The sequence below is a fragment of the Ceratotherium simum genome, chromosome 21 (genome assembly GCF_057802395.1).
Source record: "Ceratotherium simum simum isolate JZ-2026a chromosome 21, ASM5780239v1, whole genome shotgun sequence".
Lineage (NCBI taxonomy): Eukaryota > Metazoa > Chordata > Mammalia > Perissodactyla > Rhinocerotidae > Ceratotherium > Ceratotherium simum.
Genome location: NC_141920.1, coordinates 49,180,828 through 49,192,637, shown reverse-complemented (window position 1 = coordinate 49,192,637; position 11,810 = coordinate 49,180,828). Strand labels below are relative to the sequence as shown.

General features: G+C 44.4%; 1 protein-coding gene across 1 annotated transcript; it reads right to left on the bottom strand.

Moving 5' to 3' along the window:
• Positions 1 to 332: 332 nt before the first annotated feature.
• On the bottom strand, positions 333 to 10,385 carry LOC101396508 (cystatin-13-like). Its single transcript, XM_004441933.3, has 3 exons — positions 10,054 to 10,385; positions 5,518 to 5,631; positions 333 to 545 (listed from the first exon to the last, which is right to left on the bottom strand). Exons 1-3 carry the CDS (start codon positions 10,279 to 10,281, stop codon positions 462 to 464), a joined length of 426 nt encoding a protein of 141 aa, XP_004441990.3. The 5' UTR covers positions 10,282 to 10,385; the 3' UTR covers positions 333 to 461.
• Between the last annotated feature and the right edge of the window lie 1,425 nt (positions 10,386 to 11,810).

Here is an 11,810-nt window from a genome sequence, read left to right as displayed (position 1 = left end):
AAGCCATTGGGTTGGGTCTTCCCAGGAGTCCTGGGCAGGGAGATTTCGGGGGAAATCCACAGATGGACACTCAAGGCAGCCTGACCCTCAGAATGTTGCAAAAACTACCCACCAGCTTGAAGCAGTTGAGGGCTGGGTCGTCTGCTTAGTTCTCTAGAAAGAGCTGTCAGTGAAAAGTAATTTGTGCTCAGAGTTTGATGAAATATGGGAGCAGGTTCACATTCTCTTTCATATGTTAGGAGCAGATTGCCCCTGCTAGTAGCTGACTTAGCTACTGGAAGAGTCTGCCCAGCACTATAAAAAGGCATCACATTCTCAGCATCAGCCCCCGAAGGACACACAAAAAAGCAAAAAGGCCACAAAAATGAGGTCAATGGATCAGCTGTGTCATTTAAATGTTTTTCAAGTGTCTTTGCTTCTTTAAAATTGACGTGTGAGTGGCAGAATGTGCTAGAAGATAATTAGGCATCTTTGCATTGTTTCTTCAGCATAGTGAGTTCAAATTTCCAGGGTTTCGATGCAACAATAAAGGTACAAAGAAACATCTAAAAGAGACCAAAAAAAAAAAATTAGCTGTAAGAGAGAAAAATGAAAAACAACAAAAATCAACAAAACAGAAGTTCCTATTTCCAGGTGCTAGGATTTGGCTTCAGAAGGGGTAAGAGGTGGTCTGAGCCACCCATGCCCCCACAGTCCCCGGAGCTGCTGACCTGGGACCTGCTGGCAGAGGAGCCAGCCTCACTCACCAGGATAGACCCCTGTCAATTCACCTCCCTGTGATTGGAAGCCATCATGGACACGGCTCCATTAGCTCCAGGAGAGCAAGGGCCAGAGCCCAGGAACTGGTCATCATCCAGAAATCCTTCTCTCTAGCGCTGGCCCTCATTCAGCCATGCCGACTTCCCTGCAGCCCACAGAGACCCCAGGCTGCATGGAGGACCCAGTGGGTCCTTCTTGGAGGACACAACATAACAAGAAGAGTTCAGCGTCCTGCACGCTTTGGGGAGGAGGGTCAAAGTCTGGCCAGAGACCATGAAGAAAAGCTTGCAGCTGGGGAGCTGGGAGGAGACTCTTCCCAGAGTCTACAGAATGAGTGGAGCTTGAGGCTCACAGTGTGGGATGAATTCACAGTGTCCCCTCCTTTCTCTCCTAAAATCTGTATTCAGTTAGAATAAAAATGTAAAGTAGGAATACTTCCATTATCTCAATGGAAATGTGAATGGCAGCGTCAAATAGAACTAAGTTGTATAAGATACAAAGACTGAGTGATCAGATTCAGGGAGAGAATAGGATCAAGCTACTCGTAACCCAGACAGGCCATTGAAGGACTGAGGCCAGGCTCGAGGGATGTCCAGGACAGAGGGGTGTCCAGGCAGGCCAGAGGGGAGTCCAGGATGGGGTGAGCTGGTTCGGGGCAGTGGTGGGGAGAAGAGAGAGTAGACTTATCAGAGAGTTAACTCATTGCTTAACTTCTGGATCAGCCAAGGTAGACAGGAAACAATCAAGAAACAGGAATTGAAAACCTAATTATCAGGGTCAATCCTAGAGGACACTTTAGCAATGTATATTAAAAATCTTGAAAAGATGAAAAAATATTGGACAAGTAATTCAACTTCTGGGAACTTTGCCTACAAGGAAACAATAATCAGATACACACACGAATAGAAATGAAGAAAAATATTCATTAAAACATTGTTTATAATAGCTAAAAATTAGAGAAAACCTAATTCTCAGGGATTGGCTAAATAAAATGTGGAAACACCATTAAAAGAAATCAAATAGTTTCATGATATGGTGCTCTCAAATAATTGTACTATTTTAGAAATCCTTAGAGTTTATTATTAAATGAAAATCTAGATTATGGAACAGTGTACAGTATGATCCTAACTACACAAAAATACAAATATAAAATATAGAAAAAACTAGGATATATAACAATATACTGACAGTGGTAAACTTTACATAATGGTATTTATAATGGATTTAAGCTACTAAATACTTTTGAATATTTCCAAATTTTCTACATTAAATGAATCAGGCCAATACCTATTTAAAATAACATCAAGTTTTAGAATTTATTTTCCAAGGAGCTCAGATATTACCCTTTTTTTCTTTCTAAATCTCAATAAATAGCTCAAGAAAAGAGGCAAGCTCAAATCTACAGGAGCTCTTTGAAACAGGAAAAGACCCCACGCAAGGGCAGAGACAGGGAGGACTCTCACATGATAAGTGGACATGAGCAAGGTAATGGAAGTCTATGGAATGCCATACTCCATATAGAGGAAGAGAGCACAAAAGGAAACCAAGAGAGCCAACTGCTTCCCAACTCCACAAAACTTAAAATCATCCTTGACTTTCCTCCTCTCACACTCCATAGCCAATCCATCAGCAAATTCTGACCAAGCCTTTCACAGACATCCAGAACTGAGCACATCCACCACCCTAACCAACATCATCTCTCATCTGAGCTATTCCAATAGGCTCCTCATAGACTCAAACTGATCTTGCTGTCTCCACTCCTGCCCCTTTCCTGGATTTTCTCCCTTTGTCCCTCCAGATCTCCACTCCGCTTGTTTGTACCCGGCATGTCTTGGAAGACCAATGACCTCTATGGACTGTGCCAATGGGCATCTTTACCTTCTGACCCCTGTGGGCTGTGCCAATGGGCACCCTTGCCCTCTGACCTCTATAGACTGCATCAATGAGCACCCTCTGGCTTCTAGTTGGGTTCGGCCAAGGGGAGATAGAGGCAGGAAAGTGGGAGGCCTAAAGAGAGTGAGGTCAGGGGATTACAATGGATTGGCTGTATTCTTCCACCTGAGACACCTGACAGGGTCCCTCTGATTGCTCCAGAAAAAAAGATATTAAAAAGCAAGTCCTAGAAGTGAAAACCTGAATGACCACTAGGAATGGTCTCAACCTTACTAGAAATCAGGGAGATGAAAAGTGAAATAATGACATTTTTCACACATTTCACACACATCAGATTAGAAAAATTTAAGACTCATAACCACAAGTACTGGCAAGGTTGAGGGGAAATGAACAACTGCACACACCACTGATGGAAGGTATGCTGGTTCAACCACTTTGGAGAGTACGGTTGAAGCCGTGCGTCACTTGTGGCTACCACACTAAAATCGAAGTTGCACACGCTCCACAATACGACAGCTACCAATCACCCCTGGGGAGATTCCCGCCCCTGCTCAGTCAGCACGTGTCAGGACTTGCACTGCAGCATTGTTGTTAAAAGTGAAAATTTAAAACAACCATAATTGTCAAAAATAGGGAAATGTTAAATGCAATGAAATATAGTCATATAAGAGCTTAATATACATTAATAAAAACAATTTTTAGCCAATTTCTATATACTTCAACTGGCCAGGAAATCATTTGGCATAAATAAGTAATAGAAGATTGTACCAATATGAACAAATCTCAAAACATATTGTTGAACAAAAAAAAAAAACAAGAAAGTTCCAAAATTTGTGTAAATTTTGAAAAACACACAAAACTCTACATATGTAGATAAAAGTTTTAAAAAATGGGGAGTAACACTATTCACCAATTTTAGGAGAGTGGTTATCTTCGAGGAGGAAGTGGAATGGATGTGTAACATTTTACTTGTTAAAATGAGTAATTAAAATTAATGTGATAAATTGATAACCATTATAAAATCTACGTGGCAGGTACATGAGTATTTGGTACATCATTCTTAGTGTCTACCTGAATTTTTGAAATATTAATTAATTGAAAATGATTTCTAGTAATTTAAAACAAGAGTCCACTCTCTAGATATAGCTGTCCACTTACATTTTGGTGTCCTGCTGTGGTGCCTACTATGATAAGAATATGAAGATAATTTTTATTTGAGTATTTCTAGGCAATTTTTGGCAACCACTAATCTGTCATTAATTATGCTTACCCATGGCTTGTGCCAGCTCTAGGAATATACCAAATAGCCAAAAAAATACACAAGATATGTACATATATATGTATATACAGCTTTGTTTATGAAAAAGAAAACTTGGAAATAACTTCTATGAAAAGATCAACAAGAAAATTTGAAACAGCAGTTGTTAAAAAACAAAAAAGGAAATAGAATAAAGGCTATTTATATGAATTTATAGTAAAATTATCTTGAGGATATCCACACAAATGATCCCAAATTCCTAGGAAGGGGATAGAATTATGAGATCCTTATTACTTACATTTTTATGAGGATATATTTTTGGAAAATATTTATATACACTTAAGAAGATTAAATTTAAATCCAAAATATTCATGTTAATCCAATATGATGAGAGTAGGAAATTTCTGTTAAGGCTGAGAGACCCCTTTGTGACAGTACCTATCTGGGCCTGAGGCCTGGCCACACCCAGACTCAGCTGGGACTGTCCCTCACCGATGACATGAAAAAGCAGAAAATTGAACATATGAGACTATAATGGGCATATGGGGCCATTGGGCTAGGAGTCTTGGGACTATCTCAAAGCCTCCCAGGCCTTCCACACAGCAGCTGGACTATTTGAATCAGCCAAGAAAAGTTTCTTCTGGCATTGCTGGCTGCAAAGCAATCACAAGCCTGCAGAGTCAGTCATGCCATGCTTTCTCCTGGGTGAGCAGCCTCCAGTAGATGGTGCCTGGTATAAAAAGTCCACCAAGATGGCTGCCATCAGTTCATTTCCTGCCAGTACATGCACGATGCTCTGCCCATGGAAAGGGGAGTCTACGCCCACCCCTTGAAACTGGGATGGCCTTGTGACCTGCTTTGGCCAGAAAAATGTAGCAAAAGGGATATTCTGGGACTTCCAAGCCAAGGTCTAAGAAAGACTGGTGGCAGCTTCTGCTTCCTCCTCTTACAAGTATGACTCCCTTGGGACCACCATGTTGTAAGGAAGCTCAAGTGTAGGATGACCAGTTCATCCCAGTTTTCCTGGGATTTCCCTGGTTAAGCTTGGAAAGTCCCACATTCCAGGAAACCTCTTAGTCCTTGACTAGCCAGGAAGACTGGTCACCTTCCAAGTTTGCCCCATGGAGAGTCCCCGAGCAGAGTGAGAAAGATGCCTAGCCAACCCCCAGCTGTGTCAGCCATCACAGCTGAGACACCAGACACGTTAATAGAGCCGCCATCTGGAACATTCCTGCCCCAGCACACACCACAGGGGGCAGAATAGTTATCTAGCAGAACCCAGCCCAGATTGCAGAATAGTGAGAAATAGTAAATTGGTGCTGCTTTAAGCCACTAAGTGTGAGTGTGTGTGTGTGTGAGTGTGTGTGTGTGTGTGTGTGTGTGTCTGATGGCGGGGGTAGGGGGAAGGTGGTATCAGCAATAGACAATAAAAACAATGCTCTGGGTCTAGAACCTGGCCATCTTCAGTCCTGCATATTATCAGAATATAAAGAGGACATGAAAATCAAAGAGGAAACTTGAAAATCAAAGCAAGGCTGGTCCTATCAGCTTTCCCTGTCTAGTGCACAAACCCAACCAGGCCCTCACTCCCCACATCAGCCACATACCTTTTGCATTTGGGGATCCTGTTGTAATAAGCAGTTTTCATTTTGTCCTGCAATTTTTTTGCACATTGTTCGGGCAATTTTGACTTCAAGAAAGTAGTCCAAACTCTCTGTGATCTGTCAATTAGTAATTTAAAAATTAGATATCATAAAAGAATACATGGTATCAATTGTCATTTCTGATAAATAAACATGTTACTCACTGCTTAGGGTCAATGAGCTCGTCTCCTATAGTTTTCTTGCCAGAAGTTTTGGGGCTTGGGTGTTACCTTGATATCTTTCTCTCTGTCTCTGTTTCTCTGTCTCTCTCTCATCACGGTATTAATTTTAAAGTAATGACAACTGTCTCCAAGATAAAGTGAGAAAACTATTCCCCAAAGAATGTTTTCCTGGGAAAGCTAATAGTTTGCTTTTTGAAGCTTGGGAAATAAACAGCAGACGTAGTAGGATCTTCATACCTAGACAATAGATACTGAAGGAAGAAAGACAGCCCAGAACTGAAATCTGCTTAGAGTGCACAGCTTCTCTCTAAAGCCTTCCACGCTTTGGCACTTTTAGTAATCCACACCTTATTCCATGTGATACACCCTCCAAAATCCCTCATTTCCAGGCATGTTCCTCACCTGTGCAGACCCCACCATCAGCCCTTTATTCAAGGAGGGCCTGGTGGGGACATGGAGATGCATGACAGAAAAAGTAGACTTTTATTATTAAAAAATGAACAACAAGAAAACAAGGTTTACAAGGCTTAGGGGAAAAAATATATTAAAGAGATTGACCAAGTTCAACACAACAACTGACCCCAGAAGAATAAGTGATAATTCAGAAAATACAGTAAAACATTTTGGAAATTCTAGAAAAGTTGCTTGGGCATTGAACAAAATGGGTGTGGAAGGCAGAATTCTAAGGATGATTTAATGAATATAAAATATACTTCTAAAATTTTCAGGTATGCATATAAGTGTATAGAAAACGTCTAGAAGGACAGAGCAAACTGCTTTTGGTGGTGCCCTCAAGATGGGTCAGATTGGAAATGCAAGAAAACGAGTGTTCACTTTCATTTTTTTAACTCAGCAACTTCCAAACATGCTCCTACTACTTTTTTTTTTTTTAAGTACAAATTCTTTTTTATTTTTTTATTTATTTATTTTCCCCAAAGCCCCAGTAGATAGTTGTATGTCACAGCTGCTCATCCTTCTAGTTGCTGTATGTGGGATGCGGCCTCAGTGTGGCCGGAGAAGCGGTGCTTCTGTGCACGCCCGGGGTCCGAACCCAGGCCGCCAGCAGCAGAGGGCGGGCACTTAACCGCTAAGCCATGGGGCCGGCCCTCCTAGTACTTTTTTATGACTGGATACAAGTTTCTCAACCTCGGCACCATTGACATTGGGGCTGGATCATTCTTTGCATGGGGGCCGTCCTGTGCACTGCAGAGGGTTTAGCAGCATCCCTGGCCTCTGCTCCTAGACGTCAGGAGCAGCGCCTTCAGTTGTGATGACCAAAAATGCCTCCAGGTATCGCCAAAAATCCCCTGCCAAGCGAAATCCCAGCCGAGGACCACAGCTTTATGTTTGAGTAATTGTTCCAAGTTACAATTACCACACAAACAGACTGCTCTAAATCATACTCAACAGCCACCAACGGCCGCCAGCCCTAACTTGACCCCCTACTGCCCAGGAAGAGGAGGCAGACGGGGGTCTTGGCTGCTAAGGCAGCCCCTCCCTCCTTTCACAGACAGGCCCCTCTGACTGTCCTGACCTTCTGTGACACCCCACCCTCCCCTTTGGCTTCACTGTCCCACCCCTTCCCCTCCATCATGCAGAGGCAGCAGCATGCACTAAGAGCAGCCAGCCTGGGTTTAAATCTTGGCTCTTCTACTTAGTAGCTCTGTGAACTTGGAAAAGTTACTAAACCTCTCTGTACCTGTTTCCTCCTCTGTAAAGTGGAAGAAAATATTTCCTACTTGACGAGTTGTGAGACCTGAATTGGTAAGCATATGAAAAGCAACTGAATTTGGCACAAAGTAAACTCTATATAAGTGTCAGCCGTGGCTCCAGGCTACTGCCAGTGCTCACTCTTACCAGCATTCATGTTGCACGAAATCTGCGGCAGAACTTCAGTCAACTATGAACTACAGCAGGCGGCTGCAAACTTTCTTTAAGGGCCAGAGAGTCAATATCTTAGGCTTATGCAGACCGCATCATCCCGTCATTGCAGTGCAAAAGCAGCCCCAGACAACACTCAAACAAAGCACATGGCAGTGCTCTATTTACATAACTGAAATTTGAATTTTATGTAATTTTCAAAGGTCACAAAATATTCTTGTTATTTCTTATAATCACTCAGTTCATGAGGCACATGAAAATAGGCAGCAGGTCAGACTTGGCCTCGGGCTGTAATTGGCCAACTCGTGATACAGATCTTTGCACTTTTAACTTAAATCATCCAATAAGATACACCGTTTTCTTTATATAGGGCCTGTGTGGATGTTATTGTTTAATCCGAATTGTCACCAAGCATTTTTCTTTTTGCTTTTGTTTTGTCTTGAGTTATTTTTGTTTGGGAAGGTGCATTTTTTCTTAACTCTGTCTTCAATATGTTTTCCATGGGTATGTAGCTGAAATGTCAGAGAATTTTAATTACCTCTGTTCTAGCCTCTTTTTAAACCTGTTTCTACCTAATTTTTTTGAATTCTTACCTGCATTCAAGAGCTTACAGTGAACTGAGAAATAGAATATACATTCATGAAAAAAAATCTAGCACATAATAGAAAATGATATATAATTTTTAAGATACATGAGTATTTGGTCTGTGTTATTATTAAATACCTACCTATGAAGCAGAGCCATCTGTTTCTATTTGTATGAGTTGGGAAGCCTAGGTAAAGAGAAGTCCAAGAAAGCAGAACAGTTCTGGAAAACATGCGAACTTCACTAAGGACAGGCACTGAATACAAATAAGAGCCTGAGGCAGTCGATATTCATGAGGTTTTAATTTGGCCACCCATTGGTGACACACATCCAGGCCCCGGGTGTCCCTACCTGAGAAACGCAAACAGCATAACCAGGACCACACAAAAGAGCCAGAGGGAGCCCTCGTCCCGGTGTGTGGAAGGTGGCTGAGGAGCCAGATGTCCCGGCCTCATGGGGGTTAAAGCCACCGGATGAACCTTCTCTCCTGACCAAATAAGATATCAGGAAACTAGGGCAGGTTGTCTGGTAACCTGGAGGGATGGACAGCAAAGGGTAAAGGGAAGATGGTGGAGAGAGATGGAGCTAGTGAAGGAGGAAAAGGAGCAGAAGACGAGACCCTGCACTGCATGTCGCGCCAACATCACCCACATACAGGGCAGGGCAGCCCCCGTTCACCTTCTGCCCCTCCCTTTCCTTCCTCAAACTCCAGCCAGATTGGCCTAACTCCTGTTCCTCGATGCACCCTGCTACTTCCTATCTCAGGCTCCTATATAAGCACAGTACAATCATCTTGCTCAGGAAATATGACACTGGTTGTCTATGATATAGTCCATATTCAAATCCCTCCAATTGCCCTAATAACATCCTTTATAGTTTTTTTAAGTCTAAGAGATAATACAGGACCACACATCGCATTTATTGTGTTTCTTGTCTCCTCTAATTGAGAACATTTTCCTGCTTTTTCCCGTCTAGGGTGACATTGATATTTTTGAGTGGTCTTATAAAATGCCCCATAACGTGGATCTGTCTGATTGTTCCTCGGGATTACCTTCAGGGTGAGCATTTAGGCAAGAATACCATACACGGGTGATGTTGTGTCCTTCCAGTGACACCACATTAGCAGCACATGGTGTCAATTTATTGACAATTACTAGCAATTATTTATTGACAACAAATTATTACCAATTTATTGGTGACAAGCATTTGGTGAACAAAGCATTCACTAGATTTCTTGATTTTAAGAGTATATTTTCCCCATTGTAATTACTTAATAAGTAATTTCTGAACAATTTTTTCCCCAGCACTCTCTTAGCCAGTGGTTATAGGATTCATTGATGATCTGTACCTGAATTAGTTTTACCATGGGGTTGAAAAGGTGATTTTCTAGTTACGTATTCTTTTACATCCATAGGTAGGCATTTTTCTGTAAAGAAGAGCCTTCCCTTCCGCTCTGGTTCCTTTTTCAGTGAAGGCTGGACTGGCCATTCTCTCTCGTTTGTGTGTTATAATCCATCCCTGTCACGGCTCATTTTGATGATATCAGCTCAAATTGTCCTAAACTTGGCCCCTTGGAGCTTGACCCCTTCTGGGCTCTTACTTATGCTTTCTGATGTGATTATGACCAATTTTAAGCTATTTTAATGGACATGTTATGTTTCATCCCAGAATGATAAAGGATGAAGTGTAATTAATTTTTCTCCAAAAACCACTAAAATAAAATTAGTACATTTTGGCTAAAGGCATCTCTCAGCTGCTTTCCACACTTGGGTCTCAGTAGCCACCCATGGACAACAGGCGTAACAGGACCGCGGACATGGAGAGGACGAGCAAGGGGCGAGCGCTCACTGACCTGCTCCTGGGATTTCAGGACCTTCACCACCTTGAAGGCGTACTTGTCTCTGCTGGCCTTGTTGTACTCCTTCATGGCGAACCACAGCGCCTGCTGCACGTACACGTAGGTTTCCGGGATGTCTTGGAATTCCCTCACCACCTTCGGCGAGCCCCAGGCGTGGACGCCTCTGGACACGAGGGCCATGGCGGCCACCAGGAGCAGCAGGCTCGGGCAGAGTCTAGCCATGGCGTCTCAGCCAGGGGGGCACAGGCAGAGTTCCTCCTGTCCTGCCACAGCCGGGGTGGGGTATGGGCCAGGCTCACCCACTGCCTCTGCACCCAGTCCTCCTGGCACTGCTGTGGGTGAAAAGGAGAAAACTTCTGTTAACATCGTCTTTTATGGGCTTCTTGCTCTCCTTCCCCAAAAAGAAGCTGCACAAGAACTCTGCAGTCACAACTCAGTCCATTTCACATCTTGGCTGCTTCCTTTCTGGAAGGATGCGTACCTTGGTGCACTTGCAAGTGGAAGGTGCACACGCACGCACACACACACACTCCATTTCTTCCCTGCCAAGGGGCCCCATCTCCTTGTCCTCGAGGCCCCTGTGTACCCCGTGAAGGTGCCTATTGTATCAGGTCTGTGCGCACAGACAGGCACAGACAGCAGACACGCCACCACGGGGAGAACTCGGGTCTCAAAACTCATCCTATTTGTTTCCTTTCCAGTATGAAACCCTGAGCTAAGCTTTGTACCGGCCCCGAAACTGTGCCCTGCATCTCCCCCTTTCTACTCAGACTCAGTAATGGCACTGGGATCTGTTTACTGAGTATCACTGAGCCTTGCCGGGCCCTGTAACCAGGACCGCATGTGGGGCCGCACGAGTCACTCCTCTCACACAGAGGAAAATGGGACTCACACGGAGGTCAAGTAGACGCCTCAGGCCACTTGATGAAGCGTGGGAGCTTCGCCTCGTGGCCTGCCCTGACGTGTGCCTTCAGAGCCACCTCAGCCTCAGAGATGCGCACGCGTAGATCACAGCTCATGACGTGCACTTGCTTTCGAGGAGCTGCCACGCCACCACAGAAGATAAAGCAGGATGCAATCATGAGACCAGGCACAGAGGTGAATGTGTTAGGTGTAGACAATGAGAAGCAAACAGCTTGCGAGACAAAGGCAGAGTCCCTGAGTTGTGTTCGTTCCAGGTAAGTGGTGAGTACAGCATGTCCAAGATGAACATAGAAGGTGACGGCAAAGCTGAGGCACCTGATCTTCCTGGGGCACTAGACATGCACAAGACACACGCGGCACAGGACGCCCCTGAGGTCCGAGCGCAGCCGCCCGCCGCGACACCGTTCTGGCACAGTGTGTCCTCCCCCAGGAAACGCAAACCAAGCCCACGGCCGGCGGGGGGCTGATCAGCACACCCAGCTGTGCCAGGCACACGGGCCAGTGTGTTTTACTCACCTTTTGGACCACTTTGCTCAAATCCCCACCTTGGGCCTCGTAACCCGCATAGGCACAGAGGCTTCTAGGAGCAGAGAACGTCACAGGCCCGGGGTCCACCTCCACCCCGCTTGCCCCATATCTCGAGCATGTCAACCTGCTCCTTCTCGTTACCTAGCTTCTCACGCGACGCTTCACACTGATCTGGTACACGTGGGATTCGAGCAGACAGCTTTGGCCAGTGAGCCTCTCTGCTCTGTGCTGTCTGGACTAAGTTGCCCAGGGAACACTTGGAGGCCACCCTGGCACATGGCCATTTTCCACCTAGCACA